Genomic DNA, 17177 nt, shown 5'->3' with positions numbered 1-17177 from the left:
TAGGGTCTACTACAGACCTCCAAGTCAGGAAGAGGAGGTGAATGAGCCATTTCTAGAACAAACAACAGAAATATCCAGAAACACAAGGACTGATAATAATGGGGCCTTTAACTACTTAGGCATCTGTTGGAAAAGTAATATGACAAAACTGTCCAATAATAAGGGGGCTGGACTTGATGTCTTCTCAAGGTCCCTTCCAGCCCTACATTTCTATGGCTTTGTCTACACTGGCAACTGAACGACAAAACTTTTGTCATTCAGAGGTGTTAAAAAACCACCCCCTTGAAAGACAAAAGTTTTGTCAAGGACAAGCGCCGGTGTGAACAGCGTTTTGTCGGCAAGAGCACCCTCCTGCCGACAAAGCTACTGCCAGTCATTGGGGGTGGAAGTTTTTTGTCAGCGGGAGAGCTCTCTCCTGCCGATAAACAGCAGCTACATTGCACGCCTTTTAGCAGCACGGCTGTAGCAGCACAGCCATGTCACTAATAAGTGTGTAGTGTAGACAAAGCCTATCTGGTCTATACTACCACTTAAGTCGATGTAACTTACATTGCTCAGTGGTGTAAAAAAGCCCCTTCCCCCTGAGTGATGCAAGTTACAATGACTCCCACTGACATAGCTTCTGTGTCTCACAGAGGTGAGTAATTATGCCAATGGGAGTGCGCTTTCCCCACCCTCAGTTCCTTCTTGCTGGAAACTCAACAGTGGGGAAGGAGGTCGGGTTGTGGAATGGACAGGAGCAACGCATCTTGAAGAACACCAGTTACGGAAAAGGTAACTGTCTTTTCTTCTTTGAGTGCTTTTTCATGACTATTTCATATTAGGTGACTCCAAATCAGTACCCCTGGAGGTGGGTAGGAGTTCACGGATGTGTAGATTGCAACACAGCTCTGCCAAACCCAGCATCATCTCTGGCCTGCTGAGTGATGGCATAATGAGTGGTAAACGTGTGAACAGAGGACCATGTTACGGATCTACAGATGTCCTGGATAGGAATGTGCACAAGGAAGACTGCCGAAGACACCTGTGCTCTCGAGTGGGCTCTGACAATTGGTGGCGGTGGAACCCCCACCAAATTGTAACAGGTCCTTGAGGTAATCCAATTGGAAATCCTCTGCGAGGACACCGGGTGACCCTTCATCCTATCCACTGTAGCGATGAAGAGTTAAGTCGATTTTCAGAAAGGCTTGGTACATTCTAAGTAGAAAGCCAAGGCCCTCCGGACGTCCAGGGTGTGAAGATGCCTCTCCTCACTGGTCTTGTGCAGTTTGGGACAGAACACCAGGAGGAAGATGTCCTGGTTCATATGGAAGGTGAAGACCACCTTTGGCAGGAAGGCAGGCTGCGGCCGCAACTCAATCTTATCTTTGTTGAAGACCATGAATGGACGTTCTGAGGTCAAGGCTTTAATTTCAGAGACCCATCTTGCTGACATCACTGCCACCAGGAACGCGACCTTCCATGACAGGTGGAGAACTACTACTAAGGGTAACTAAGGAAACTACTAACTATGTATAACTATTTTACAGGATTTCAAAGTTAGGGAACAGGGAAGGAATCAATGCTAGCTGAAGCAGCAGACGTTCCAGCACCGTCACTGGCAGCAAGAAGGAACTGACGGTGGGGGGAACCGGCAGTGCCCTTTATATCGTGCCATGCGGGCGCCACTCCAAAAGACGCCAGAGCCAGTCCTCTGTGGATACTGCTGAGGGAAAAACTTCTGGCACCAGTCCATGTGGTGAGCACACACACCTAATGTGGAATGTACATGAGCAAGCATTTGAAGAAGAATAAATAATAATAAAGCTGCTCTCAGTTATTACTACAGAATGGAGAAGAGTGGGCTGCAGCCAAGAATATTATTAACATAAGTAATCTTCCCTAAAATCCTTCTTGCAAGCCACTTTTTAATTGATTTTAAAACTTTAATTTCCTCATATTTGCATATGTTTTTATGGAGAAACTAATTAATTTCTCTCAATAAAGACACACAACAGTGATCAGGGATTTGAAAGGTAACGGCACCATCCGATGCACAGTAGTGGTTTCAGCAGCTGCAGATCGCAAGCTATGGAATAGTAGAGGCAAATTTGTTTCTTTGGGTCTCACCCCAGGATGACAAAAGTGAAAGTGTTCTTTGAGGTTTCAAGCCAGTGGTTCTCAAACTATGACAGGCAAGAGTGGTGGACAGAGCTCATCAGATAAAAATGCTATAGGACAGTTGATGAGCCAATTCCCTTCTTCCCTCTTTCTCTTCTACCTTATCAGTTCTCCTTCTCCTTTTCATGAGGCTTCCTAGCCAGTGCTAAATAAAAAGTCTTACTTTTTAATACTCTGGACACAGGTTTGTCCTTCCACAGCTTCTACGTCAAGGGATGGCAGTATTCCCATTTCTTCCATTTGTGGAAGTGGTGGAATTTTTTGCTGTATGCTGTCTGCTTCACAGACCCCGGTGTGCTGAAAGGTGGGGGTAGTACCATGATTGAGGTGGCACCATGTGTGACTGCCTGGGTCCAATGTTACAAAAATTCATCTCTGGTAGCGAAAAGATTAAGACAAATTTTTTCCACAAACGGATATATTATTTAGTGCATACAGGTCCTATGAAAGAATGATTCATCATGAGGATTGAGTGAAGATCCTTGATTTAATTGGGTTCTCTTAGTGAGCTAAGTGGGTATATTTATGAGTACAGTGACTATAATTACAGAGATGAGATTAGAGAACTAAACAAATGTATTCAAACAAACTGAATGTATTCTGCTTTGGAGATGCATTTTAAAGTAGAAAATTATTTCCTTGTGGGTTGAAAAAGTCACTGCCATTGGGGTAGGGTGTTTGGAGTTGCAGGTCAGCAAAGTCTCAATCCTGCAGTTTACAAAGTTACCAAACCCCTAACCCACACAGAGACCCGCTGAAGTCATTATGGTTTACATTTAAACACAGGAACAAATCCTAAAATCCTCAATTTCGTGTGAGATCCTGTAACTTGTAGTGCATGGGGAAATCTCTGTTCCCCCATACAGTCACATTAACAGCAGCTGGGTCAATTGCAGGACTAGACATTAATTTTTACAGTCTTCCTTTGGTAAAATTCCATTGATCGCTATGTAAATTTTGTCAGAAAAAGAGACGAGTATAAGCTACATAAAGACTACATGATTTGGTTCAAGGAAAACAGAAATACACAGTATTACATGTAAAGGGGGAAAATTCTGCTCTCACTTACATCCATGCAATCCACTGAAGTCAACAGTTCACCACATGGCTGAACCAACAGTGAGATAAAAATTTTGAACCTGATCCCCAGCTATGGAAAAGTCAAAGGTAATATGTAAGGCCTTGTCTTCACTAGAAAAAAAGAGTGTGTTCCTAACTCCGCAAAAATCCGCACAAATCTGGAGGAGGAGGAGGACTTGCCTTATAATCTTTAGCCCAGTGGTTACTGGCAGTAGAACCCTGTTCAAATCCTTTCTCGTGAGGTAGATGGGGGACAAATTGGTGATCTCCCATATCTTAGGTGAGCATCCTACTGAGCTAATGGTCATAATGGAGGTATTTCTCCTCCTCCTCCAGCTGTTTTGTGTGGAGTGAGATGCCCGCTGAGCATATCTACTAGATCAGGCTCTGCGTGCAATTTATGAGAAGGAGCGCCTATCTTCCCCTAGTTTGTAGATCACTAACAGAGGTAGGCATCTCCCTGCAGCCTGGTCTTAGGCGCTTATCTCTGTGAGGGGGCAGAGCTTAGGATACACCCCTCTGATTGGCATCTCTCCCTGACCACCTTATGCAGCTCTCTGCCTAGCATACTGGCTTTTGTGGAATGAATTGTAAGGCACATATCTCCCCCCACTTAATGTACTGGGAGCCTAGGTGCTTACTCAGGCTTTGTGGATCACAATGCTGTTCCTGTGATTTTCTAGATGCCTAAAAGTTAGGTGTGGCAATGCTTAGTGTCACTATGCCTAAATCCCTTTGTGGATGTTTGAATTAATATACCGTACTTTGTGTTATTGTTTGTTCTTGTATATTGTTAGAGAGAAAAACACTCAGGTTAATAATATTTTTTCTTTTGAGTATTTTTCGGGGTCTCCACTTAAGCAGTTTATTTCTTCTGTTTGAAAAGCATGGTTTGCATACCTGCACAATAAACAATTAAAATGATGAGTAAGACTTTTATCTGTCTATACTTTAAATGTTTTTTTAATAAAATTATTTGGCACCCAAGGCATTTAAAATTACTCCTCCAGCACACTGCACTGTGTAAGGGGGGAAGGGAATATTTCTTTTACCATACAGATCAATTTTTGAAATAATTTTTTCAAGTCTAAGGTATGTAATGAGGGTTATTCCTGAACCAAATCAGTAAGGAGTGAGTGAACTGTGGAAGCCTGAGCGCTTCAGAGACCATTTTCTGCTACTTCCAGACAAAGTGGAAATTAGGTTTTAGTCTGTACATACCAGAAGGCTGTTTTTGTTGTACTGGTAATTCTGGTTCATTGGGAATACATGCTTCTTCAAGAAGAATTTTTGACAGCTCTGTTCCAAGGTATGTGACCTGTATATAAACAAATCTATATAAGTTACTGGTTATTTTATTTACGTTGTGTTTTCTGTGATAATAAGAGTAAAAAATATCAGGTTTCTTTCAAAATTAGGTGTATGCAATTGTAGGTCTAATTTGGTAAATGTTGTTACTTACTGCAAGTACATATTTTGAATACACAATTTGTATAGATAATGCATGCAAAAATTAGATGTGTTACATGAAATGCAATTTTTGCATCTGTCCTTGAAGATGTCTAATTTTGAACATTAGATCCATTGAGATCCTAGTAGCCTGGGACACGAGTTAAAATCTCACATAAAATCATTTTGTGACTGGGAAAAGGTTGTATCTAGTTGGCTTCTGAGGAGTTACTAGTTTCCTCAGGATCCAAGTACTTTTCTTTTGCTCTTCCTTAGCACTACTCCCTGGGCTCTAAAACGGTCACAGGAAAGATGCATTGGTGTGGGAAAGTTAAAGAGTCAATGCTGAGGGAGCAAGCATTGATACAAAATGCACTAAATCTACCACAGAAGCAAGTACAAATGGTAATACAAATGGTAAACAAGGCAACTGCTGAGAGAGAGAGAGAGAGAGAGAGAGAGAGACATCAACAGGGTGTGTGTATCTGGAGCTCAAGACAGAAGGGTTGCAACAAGCAGGCCCTCACAGAGTGAAGGAGCCAAGAACCTGCCCAAAGCCTGGGAGGGACAGAGTCACAGGCGCCAGCTTCGAATTGTCCTGGGGGGTGCTCAGCCCTAGGCCCCGCTCCTACTCCAACCCTCCTCCAAGCCTCTACCCCTACCCTCCATCTTCCCACCCTCTCTCTGCCCTCTCCCCGCCTCTTTCCGTCCACTCCCCTGAGCATGCTCCGTCCCCACTCCTCCCCCTCCCTCCCAGCACCTCCTGCATGCCTCAGAACAGCTGATTGCGGCAGGTGGGAGGTGCTGGGAGGGAGGGGGAGGAGTTGATCAGCAGAGCCACCACGGGCAGGAGGCACTGGGCACAGGGGAGTTTGGAGCACCCATGAAGTTGGCACCTATGGACAGAGAGGCCGACTGGGGACACCCCAGGACAGGGTCCAGGAGGAGCACTGTGCCAGTGAGGAATTGCCCAAGAAGGATAAACCGGAGCTTGACCCAGTATCACTGCTGCCCAGAGCTGTATGGGGTCGTGAGTACTGGGGCTTGTGACTTTGCATTGGGAATAACGAGGGAAGCTGTTAGCTAGTTAAGTGGAAAGGTTGTCACTCTGTGTGGCTTTGCAGAGAGCGACGGAAGAGGGCACCGGAGGGGTTTGTTGGGGAAAGTTTACTGGCACCAAAGACAACTGTCCAGGAGCACTCAAGACTCACCACTGGATTGGAACTTTCCCCAGGACTCCTGAACTCTGTGTGCAGACACATTGCTCGGTGTCTGCCCTTTCAGACTGTGGTATAGCTGGGCTTGTCAGGCCTTGTGTTGAATGCAACCCTGTTTTACCGCACCCCTTATATTTCCCCCTGTTGTTTTTCTCCTCTCATCCCTCTGCAAGTAAATATTTCTCCTTCCTATATTCATTGTTCTCTTCTGGTGTGTGTGTGTGTTCATTCATGGGGGTTTGGAACAGATGCTCCTGGGGTGGAAGGGTCTTTCCCTGCAGCATTCCTGTGCACGCCTTCTCTTGGTCAGAGCTGCCAGCAGAGCAACTCCATCTTGGCCATGAGAGCGCTAAAGTTACATTTGTTAACACCCATTTAACTAAACTTTATCCTTACCCCTTTTAATAAAGGAGTTAGAGCTCACTATAGACATGTTCTGAGTCACCCTCCAGAAAAAACAGGGAGTAACAGACTGCACATATATAAGGTAAAAACATCTTCTTTGAGCCTCCTTTATCTTAAAGAAATAAAGGCACAAGCTCAATTTAAAAAAAATCTTAGCACCTTTAAGGAGATCAAATAGGCCTGAAATGTGAATGCACTTACAGCAGCCAAAGGCTAAACACTACAAAAATTCTTTAAAGTCACCAGAGACCACAGGTTAGATGATGCTCAAAGCCTCATTTATGCAACGGGATACAACGTCCATGTAGAAGCAGGCCACAGGGCCAATAGCTTGGGTGTGCTGCTCAAGCAAGCAGCATTGGCCTCTCATTCACAGCGTTGCAGTTGTGCAGTGAATCTCCTATCCAAGGGTGTTGAGAAAAATTCCAATGTCTACTTTGTAGAGAGTGGCATCTTGATGAAACAAAATTCAGTTTTTAAAAGGCTGCAGGGGATTAAAAGATGGACAAAGTTGTTCAAGTGTCCATATGAGCTCAGATAAATGCTGCGAAAGTGCTGGCAAATTTTGGGGGACTTCTCAGATGTCTGGTGCTTTATGACTTAGAATTTCACACTAGCCACCTGATCACAAAGCTAGTAGCATGTATCTAAAAGTGACATGGGTATCTTTCTACAAAAGAATACAATAGCTTTTAAGAGATTTTTTAGAAATAACAGTGAGCCTACCTTATTCCACACATACTTCCAGCTCACAGAAATGTGATTTCCCAATAGTGCCTTAACCCACTGAACTGGATTCCCATAAGTTCTGTTGTCGCTCGTTCTGATTTTACCATCTCCCAAAAGAGTGACTTTATGGCTGAAGTCCTAAAAATGAAAATTAAGAAAAAAATTACAATTCAATTGACAAATCAAAATTAATATCCTTAAAATTTAAGCAAAATTCTAAACGTTCATATGAACTGAAAAGTTGCAGCTAGCTATTCTGCATCTTTTCTTTATTCTAGGGGTTTTTTTTCCAGAAACTCATGCCACGATCATAAACTGAAATAAATAAATATTTCAGTTGTAAACTGAGATAAATTTCATTGTATGAGCAACTTAAAAAATATAATACAAACACATGCAAATCACTGTCTGCACAAATATTAAGCTTGATAATTAAAAAAAAAGAGAGAGAGTTTGATGGTCTTCGGACTATGCACTGTTAATTAGGAGAGATTATAAGGACAGGTGCTTTAATAATATAAGAGTATGATCCTGCAAACATCTATGCACATACGTAACTTAGCTTATTTATTTCCAGTGTAGTTAGCATGCAGCATGGCTTATACTACTTATTGACATTATGGTATCTACACTGGGCTTAAGTTCAGATAACATATTTAAGCCAGATTTAAACTAAACTGTGCTCTAACAAGGTTAGGCTGACTGGTGTGTATGCAGTCAAACTGTTAGAACAAGAGATGGGCCTGACAACGTAACATTGGTCCACCCTCCATCTATAGAGTCCATGTCTATAGAGTGTCTGAATTGGAACACACTAAATCCAAGCACCTTGAGGAAACCTGACTTCAGATCTCAATTCTAGAGCTTGGGCCCATCTCTGGTTAGAATAGTGTTCAAAACTGCACTTTGTGAACCCAAGGTAAACCCTAAGTAAGTACCACAAACTCATTGCATCCTTTGTTACCATGTGGTTTTCCATAATCACAAAGGAGGAAGCTTTGTTGTGCTTTTCCTCTGCACAAAGCAACAGACCTAAGCACTAATTTCTATGGTATCCACTGCATCCCATAGGATGAGTGAGTGCTAGTCTCATCATGGTGCAGAAATACAGCTCTTCTACACCCAAAATAGCTACATTCTCTTCCTCGGGTTGCAAGTATTAAAGGCAAGGGTCAATATTGGAGATCATAACTAGAAGGGTCTTGAGACACTGCAATAGGCAGACTGAGTTCTTCATCCTTTAAGCTGGATCATCACATGTTCTGAAGCAATATTACAAACCCCATCCATAAAGGAAATGATTGCATATACTGATGGTTGACTTGTGACCCAGTATAGGGGAGGTCTGTGTCCAACTTAAGAGGCCTTCATGTCATGTAGCATGAAGATGCATAAAATGGCTCTTCCATCAAGAGAGGCACTTCCATAGAAGAGAGTCAGTGGGCCACAGGTGCAGACAAGGAAACCTTCCCATGCTTCAGTCCATAGGTGGCAGATGTAAGAGGCCAAGGGAGGCTAAGCTTCACCAAACAGCCATCGACATAATGCGTCTTCACCAGACGTGCTACATTGGCACCGCTGCATCGATGCAGCAATGCTTATTTAGCATAGTAGTGAAGACAAGCCCATGGTGTTATATTTTTGGCCTAAAGGACTTGAGAGTGTCCTCCTAAGTATCACATTTAGTCATAAAAAAACCTTAAAGCCACCTCTGAACTTTAAAAACCAAAATTATGCAGAAAAAAGGACCAGCCAACCATTCTATTTTGCTACTAGCAATGACAGTAAATGTTAAACAGATAACAGAAATTGCAACCAAAAGCTGTTAAATATACAGTATTCTGAATGCCGCTATTTGCTACATGGTTTGGCAGAAGGCATTTCACCCACTGAAGACTCAGTAAGACTCTTGGCAGAAAAACGTTTTAAAAGCTGATCTGTAAATATTGAATAAAAATTCAATATTACGTGCTGAAGATACTGACTAAAGAGATTAAGGAAACACTTGAACCCATTTCTAAATTAAAATACTGTTATGTTGGGATTTGGGCAATCACACCACCTTGCTGACACTGTTAGGTGTGAAAACTGCCTTCCATTCACGCTAAATGAGGGAGCAATTAACAGCCCTTTTGTTTGTTGATAGCTGAATGGAAAACACCACCTAATGAACAGATCACATGCTAGCCTGGGCAATGGCAGGGCCACGCAGTCCAAGGGTGGTCTGATAACAAATATGGGGGTGGCAGACTGACTTCGGTCTTGTCTACACTGGGAAGTTGTTGACAAAACTTTTGTCTTTCACGGGTACTTAAAAACGCCACCCTGAGAAAGACAAAAGTTTTGCCGACACAAGTGGCAGTGTCGGTTAGCTGTCCTGCCGACAAAGCTAACGCCGCTTGCGGGGCTGGAAGTGTCAACGCAGCTTTGTCGCTAAAAGCTGCGTGGTGTAGACAAGCCCTTCATTGCAGTTGTGTGTACAAAAGCAGCAGCAAAAACACTACAGAAGTACACATGGAAGAGAGCAAGGAAGTCCCACTTGTAGTGTGGCCATGAGAAAAAGCTAAAAAAACGTGCTTTAGGGTAGAGTGCTGGCTGGAAAGAGGCCTGAAACTGAACCATAAACAAAACAAAAATAAAGCACAATTGTCTTCTGTTGTTTGATTCCTATTGTGCCCAGGGCAATCTGACTTTATGTACATTATTTTTAAATAAATAGGGCTGCATTAAAGATATACCTGACTACCATCAATTTCTTCTCTTAACAGAAACTACCACCAAAGCTTGAATATTGTATAATTACTCTGATAAAAAGAGGTTTTAAACTGTACAGGTTTGAGGAGTCCAGACTATCCCTCCTGTTCCATTTCAAACACCTGCAGATGATGACCATATACACCACAGATCAGCACTGAAAACCAGCAACTGTTTCTTAAGGGTTCAGAGTAGTAGCCATGTTAGTCTGTATCTGTAAAAAGAAAAGGAGTACTTGTGGCACCTTAGAGACTAACAAATTTATTTGAGCATAAGCTTTCGTGAGTTACATGCATCCGATGAAGTGAGCTGTAGCTCATGAAAGCTTATGCTCAAATAAATTGGTTAGTCTCTAAGGTGCCCCAAGTACTCCTTTTCTTTTTGTCTCTTAAGGGAGTCCCAATTTTTCTAATTCTGCATGTTTTAAATAGTCTTTTGTCTGACAGGTTACAAGGATGTAAAAAAACCCCTTGTAACTTTAAAATATACAGTTGTGGGGGGAAAAAACAGGACTCTACTCAACTCTCTTCCAATAAGCTCAGGTCTCCAAGCAAAGGTCAGTGAGGAATAACTTCACCAGTAGAGTGGGTAGGGGTGAGCCACTAGAGTTGGCTGTTCAGACAGGAGTTTATTTTGATATTTACAGATTAACTTAATACTCAAACCGCTTTGGTACAGTATAATGTTCAATATTTAATCAAAAATTATTAAAGGTCTAGAAAACACGACTTATGGGGGAAGAATGAAAAAAATGGGTGTGTTTAGTCTAGAGAAGAGAAGACTGAGGTGGTAAACCAATTACCTGCAGTTTGAATTCTAGAACATTTTCTCCTGGCTTAATTTTTCCTAATTCAAGCAGATCTTTCAGTTGATTTTTTTTCCTTCTATTTCCTCTACGGTTCAATTGCTGTTGTTCACTATCCTGATTATCAGAGTACTGTGAAGAAGAATTTTGACTGATGTGTACTGGATAAGGTACATATGAGACCAGATCTGTAACATTACATGAGGTCCGATTATTTTCGAAGATATTTTGTTGAAGAGTAATAGGAGAGATTTCTGCAGATTCTGACACCACTATTGGTTGCGTCTGGGAAGCTTTATTCCTATGTCCACATCTTTGCAGAGTCTTACCAGCAAGAACCTGTTGACATTCAGCAATTGGCTGATGGATATTATTATTGATAACAAAGCTTTTGGCTTCTGAAATATTTAACATGCTGGTTACTGGCCTGGGATTTGGAGACTTGCTTCCTTGTTTTGCAATCGCTATATAATTATTTTTTTCTTGCTGTGAGCACTTTGTTGGAGTAATGCAAATAACAGGTTCTGACGGCGAAGTTCCCATTTCTATAGTATCTGTGGATTTTGATGTCTTATCACAGGTATATTCTCTGACCTTGTTTTCATATGTCAAAGCATGGGAAGAAACTTCTTTGCTTGTACTTGCCTCTTCATTTGCTCCTGTCTCATCTAAGCAGCTGTTTGGATGTTGGCTGTACTCTTGATCTGAAAATTTACCTTCTACAGGAAGAAGTGTTTCCACTAGGTTTCCATTAGTCAATTTGGCACCAGGATCTATACTTACTGTAACTACATCACGATGCACTATTTCATCAACAGTCAGATCATCTCTGTTGTCCTTTTCATGAGAAATAATTGAGTTTGGGATTTGTTTCTTTGAACATCTAGAATACACTTGCTTTGCTTTCCTATAGTTTTTTATTTTCTGGCCTAGTTCTTTCTGTTTTTGTGCCACAACCAAAAGACTCTTTTGCCTAGAAGCAAGTTTAACTAGTTGTTCCCTCAATGCTCCTTGTTTAAAAGACTCCACTGAAGCCCTATAGGAAATAAAACAAACAAACAGAAGATTAATTCAGAACACAAAATACAAACTCTCTCCCCCTCTCTCTCTGTGCACACGCATGTGCGTGTGTGTGTATAAAACTTCTAAAGAAACAGAAATATTTTTTAAAAACTCTGCCAAGGCCCAAAAATTGAACAACCTTTTTATTGTTTGTATAGTTTATGGTTCAAATTCCAATTCTTATGCAAAATAAGCGGTGTGCAGAGAAACCTTGTAGAGGCCAGAATCTTCCTCCTCAGCCTGGAGGCAGGATGTGAAGCATTGTAACTACTGTAATATTCTTGACCTACTATGCATCCCTAAGAGTGGAATTGAGAAATTGGATCCACACAGTCACTGGCCAATTCCCTACTCTCATATCACCAGAGGCCACTGCACAGGGGAAATATAAATCTTCTGGGTATTCCTCTGGACCCTTCCTCTCACAACACTGGTTTATTGCAATCAGGCCTTCTGCAGCCCTCACTTGGGCCCTGATTCTGCAATAAGCTCTGCACAGGCAAACTCATGGGCCTGGGTGGAGCCATACTGAAGTTCATGGAGCTCCACACAGATGCAAGAGTCTACCAGTCTGCCAGGATTTGACATTGTGTAGTCCTTCAAATAAATGTTATTTTGTAAAACAAATGCTTTCATATTCTTTATCCAAACCTTTCCTCCCAAAAATTGACATTAGCAGCCCAGAATTCATGACTTGCTATGCCATGATAATTGTGTGTGTGCACGTGTGTGCATGTACACTCACATAATGAATGAAAATTTCAGTAAGAGAGATTTCAATTTCAAGCTTCTACTGCTTCTTCAAGCTTCTTTCAAGCTTACTTAAGTAGAAGTAAGCAAAGCAATTATTTTTAAAATTGTGAAAAATATCTTGATAATATCCGTTATATTCAACTGATTTCCATGAGTGTCATACCCAGCTTGTGGGTGGCCAGACCTATTAGTTGGATCCAAAATCCACAGTCATGAACCAGGAGTCAAGGGCCAGCCTGACTGGGATACTGGGAGGTCAGAAGCAGGTGGAAAAAATGGAGGTTAGAACCATGAGTTGGGAACCTGAGTCAGGCCAGGTCAGGATACTGGAGGTCAGAGGCAGGAGACAAACTGGAGGTCAGGAACCACAAGTCAAGCCAGGTCGAATGCCAGGAGATCAAGCTGGGGAAACAAGAAGCATGAAGCACACTGTCCAAACCAGGGTGGAGCCCAATTGTTTGGACATATTCCTGTTCCTGCTGCTGACTTAAGTAGGGCCAGCAGACCAATCAGCTACTCTGGGACTCCACCAATCGGACCTCGGGATAGAGCCTCACATTGGGTTTGGGCCCAGGAACTTATAGTCTAGTTTCCAAGAGGGTCTGTCCATGCAGAGGTATCTTGTTGAAAGCTGTAGTTGCATCTATGAAATTGTCCACTGCTCCATAATCAATGAAGGCCCGTTGGAGGAGAGTCCACCAAGGATCCCCTAGGACGCACAGCTTGATAGGTACCTGCAAATGAGAAGCCCCTGGATGGGCACCAGGGTGCCTTTCAGTGAGAAATAAGTAACAGGGACGTTCTTTTCTCTGAAGGCCCATGCCAGTCTCCTCCCCCACAATTCCAGGGCTGGCTTGTGCCCCCAAGCTTTTTAGTGTTTGCAGTGGGCAGGCCGAGATGATGTGGCCAGGCTCACCACAGCAGAATCACAGGTGGCACTGATTGTGCCATTTCTTTTCTTCACATGTGAGTTGCTGATGAGACCTGCTTGCACGGGTTCAGCAGGTGATACAGAAGCTGATGTCACTGTCCCTGGGCATTGGGGCTGCAGCTAACTTCTTTTCTTCTCCCTTCATTCCTATAGTCAATTATCTATGTGGATGATAAGGTCCACCAAGGCATCTGGGCCCTTAGGCATCTCTATCTGGGCCAGTTCATCTTTGATTTCTTCCCACAAGCCCCACTGGAACTGATACTGCTGCTTTGTTCCACTCTGTATCTGCTGTGAGGTGGCGGAAGTGCACTGAATAGGAGGCCACTATGCCTTGCCCCTGCCTGAGTCCCCTCAGAGAGGCCTCAGGCATTTGAGCTCAGTGCAGATCATCGAAGATGGTTGACTTAAATTGGAGAAAGGTGTCTCAGTTTGACAGCACTGGGTATGGCCTTCCAGCCAAAGCGGAGGTCCAGTCTAACACAGCCTCCTGTCAGCAGGCTGATTACCAAGGTTACCTTGGCCAGGTCAGAAGCACAGATTTGGGAATGCATCAGAAACCAAAGGTGTGGTTCCTGTCAAACCATTTGGGCAAAGGTATTGCAGGCCCCTATTTGGGGAAAGACACTGTAGGCTATGTTCATAGCGTGGTGTTCTCAGTGCTCAGCTGCCTCTTTTCCTCTACAAAATGGCATCCTTTGCACAGCATGACCTCACATGTACTATATGTACATACTCATGCATTTTGCAGTACATACCATGCATGTGAGGTCATGCTTTGTGCAGGACACCATTTTGCTCTAAAAAATGGCATCCTCCATGCTAGAGTCCTGGGACGAAACAATTCATTCAAGTGGGCTCATGCCAACAACAAGGAATCCCTAGGCTGGGGCGTGTGTGATTTTTTTCTTCTGAAATAATGATACCATGAAAAGCTCTAGATTATAAACAGGTCTTATATTAGTATAGCTTATTCTATTTCCTGAATCAGAATAAGCTATATCAGTGTAAGCCCTTTTATACCAATATTACTGTGTCCATATGAGAGTTTGTTTTGATTTTTTTCTTCCCTGTTTTAATTATACTTTAAAGCAACAAAACTTTTCAGTATAGACAAGGCTTAAGAGAAAGCACCATGAAAAGAAGATTCGAATGACCTGAAAGTAAGCACAGTAATGAGCCCCATTTTAACTACTTTTCACATAATCAAATGGAAGTGTAAAGCTGGCATGCAGTTCATTACACTTGAAAGATAGCAGCTATATTGGTTACAGCACATTTGCAACACCTCAAAAATATTTATCAGTTCAGTGCTATAGAACACAGCTTCACTAATAACATTCAAAGATTGTCTGATAGGCTTGTGCAAATGTCAAATCAGTTATGCTGTCATTACTTGTCTCTTTAACTACTGAGGATTTGTCTATATGAACACTTACTTTGCAGGAAGGTAGGGTGTAAATCTAAAAATGTGTGCACTTTGATCTGTGAAATGGGAGTAGATTAAAGCACACTATGGAACTTTTAACGCATGGCAGCAGGGTTCACACGGACAATTAATGCACAGCAGGCTAACGTGAGATAGATTTACACTCCAACTGACCGCAAATTAAGAGTTCACATAAACAAGTCCTAGTTTATTCACAAGGATGATCTTGGAATGTTAACTCCTTTTCACTTAGAATCAGAATATCAGAGTTGGAAGGGACCTCAGGAGGTCATCTAGTCCAACCCCCTGCTCAAAGCAGGACCAGTCCCCAATTTTTGCCCCAGATACCTAATGGTCCCCTCAAGGATTGAACTCACAACTGTGGGTTTAGCAGGCCAATGCTCAAACCACTGAGCTATCCCTCCCCACAAGCCTCGCTTTTTTTAATGACCTATCTTATGTGTCTATATATATATTATCTCTTATGGGAGGTGCATGAACTGCTGGCTGGGGGAGGCTAGCCCACAGCTCCTCCCCTTCCACGCCCCCTGACGGAACCCAGCCCCTCCCCCTGCATGGTTGCCACCCTCCCCCAGGTTAGCACCCCCAGCCCTGGAGCGCTGGGAGGGCAGGTGGTGTGGCCACAGCCCCCAGCCCCGGAGCACTAGGCGGACGGGTGGCGTGGCCTTGGAGCACTGGGCGGGCTGGGCAGTGCAGCCCCAGCCCCAGTCCTAGCCAGGGCCACGGCACAGGGACAGGGGAAATGGCAGGAGGGGTTCTGGAGGAGGAGTGTGGGTGGGGCCATGCCTGGCTGTTTGGGGAGGCACAGCCTCCCCCAGCTTATGATTCCCGCTGCCCGAATGATCTATGGAATGAAGAGGGGTTAAGGGCTTGGATTGGACTCAGGAGATGTGGGTACAATCCCAGACACTGCCACAGATTTCCCCTGTGACCATAGGAAAGTAATCTAATATCTCTGTGCCTCAGTTTCTAATCTTCTGTCATATCCCTTTCTCTCAACCCTTATCTTCCTTTTTATTTAGACTGCTCTTTGGGGCAGGAAACATCTCTTATTATGTGTTTACACAAATATTTTACATGTTTGAGTCAGCCAAATCCTGAAATTCTCACTCAGGCACAAACTTTCACTGACGCCAATAGGAGTTATAGTTGATAAAAGACTGAGTTAGGACCACACAGTTTTGCCTTCACGTTACTGCTTGCTGGCCTTCTAATAAGATCCATCTGTGTTGCTTTTAAAAAATAAACCTTTAATAAAACCACAGTTTACATTCCACTTACCTGTATTTTTTAGCTAGGACATCCCTTTCTGCTTTCTGTTTGGCAAGCACTTCATTCAAAGTGTCTTGTATCTGTGATAGGCCATGAATATACAGTCCTGTTCAGCATTTAAACATAGTCAAAATTATTATTAAAATGAGAGGCAGAAATTATGATCATTACAATGGTTGAGGCAGCAAAAACAAGGCTGGAGAATGAAAATATTGTTATGGCAACAGGTGATACTATCATCTACGTTATGAGTCATTGCTTTATAAGCACTCAAGATTAAATTCTCCACAGGAAGTTATATTTAACTACTTAAATTTGAATAGCTCAAATTTTAGGAAGTATGGAATTGCAGTAGCCACACCCACACAGTAATAAGGGAATTGTGTAGGTTAAAGCGCACTCTTTTGGCTGATGGGCAATTAAATCTTTTTGAGGTCCTTTGAAATCAATGGAATTATGCTGACATACACTAGCTGAGGACCAGGCCCATTAAGACTATAGAAGCAAGAATTTGATAAATTGAATATTTTATATATTAGAGAATAGCCTGGATTTTATTTCTTCAAGCCAAATATGACATCTGAATCAATGTATAATAGTTTCACATACTGTATTAAAACATACATCACAGAAATTAGAAATTGATTAAGTTTGCTAGCTATATCCCTCTGTGAATCACAAGGAGGAACAATTTTTAAATGGTCCTATTAGATGCCCCCTTTTCTTTGGCCTATAATACAACAGAAAATTGAAAGGTCTCAACTGGCACAGATTTAACAACATCACAAGTGCAGTGTATGACCCAGGGACCTCTAGGTGCCAACTGGCAGAGTGTACAGGCATGCCCCATAACCTCAGCCATACAGAACGCAATGCCATCCAAAACTGGTTAGTCTCTAAGGTGCCACAAGTACTCCTTTTCTTTTTAGAAACAACTCTGACATTATAATCAAAGGAACTGGCAAAGGAGGTGCTATAGTCATAATGAACAGGTTGGATTATGAACAGGAGGCTGCCAAGCAACTCTCCAACACCACATTCTATAGGCGACTATCCTCTTATCCCACTGAGGGGTACCAAAAGAAACTACACCATTTGCTCAAGAAACTC

The 17177-nt window shown here is 42.6% G+C and overlaps 1 protein-coding gene across 1 annotated transcript in view; it reads right to left on the bottom strand.

Moving 5' to 3' along the window:
• The window catches only part of ANKRD31 (ankyrin repeat domain 31), a 112197-nt gene that overhangs the window by 18305 nt on the left and 76715 nt on the right, over nt 1–17177 (bottom strand). Inside the window, exons 18-21 of the mRNA XM_078853001.1 lie at nt 16077–16173; nt 10597–11635; nt 7038–7178; nt 4462–4558 (exon numbers count right to left, since the gene is read on the bottom strand). Of these exons, the coding sequence (XP_078709127.1) occupies nt 4462–4558; nt 7038–7178; nt 10597–11635; nt 16077–16173 (1374 nt within the window). The remainder of the gene's footprint in view (nt 1–4461; nt 4559–7037; nt 7179–10596; nt 11636–16076; nt 16174–17177) is intronic.

The sequence above is a fragment of the Lepidochelys kempii genome, chromosome 5, assembly GCF_965140285.1.
Source record: "Lepidochelys kempii isolate rLepKem1 chromosome 5, rLepKem1.hap1, whole genome shotgun sequence".
NCBI classification, from domain to species: domain Eukaryota; kingdom Metazoa; phylum Chordata; order Testudines; family Cheloniidae; genus Lepidochelys; species Lepidochelys kempii.
This window is presented reverse-complemented; position numbering and strand designations above follow the sequence as displayed.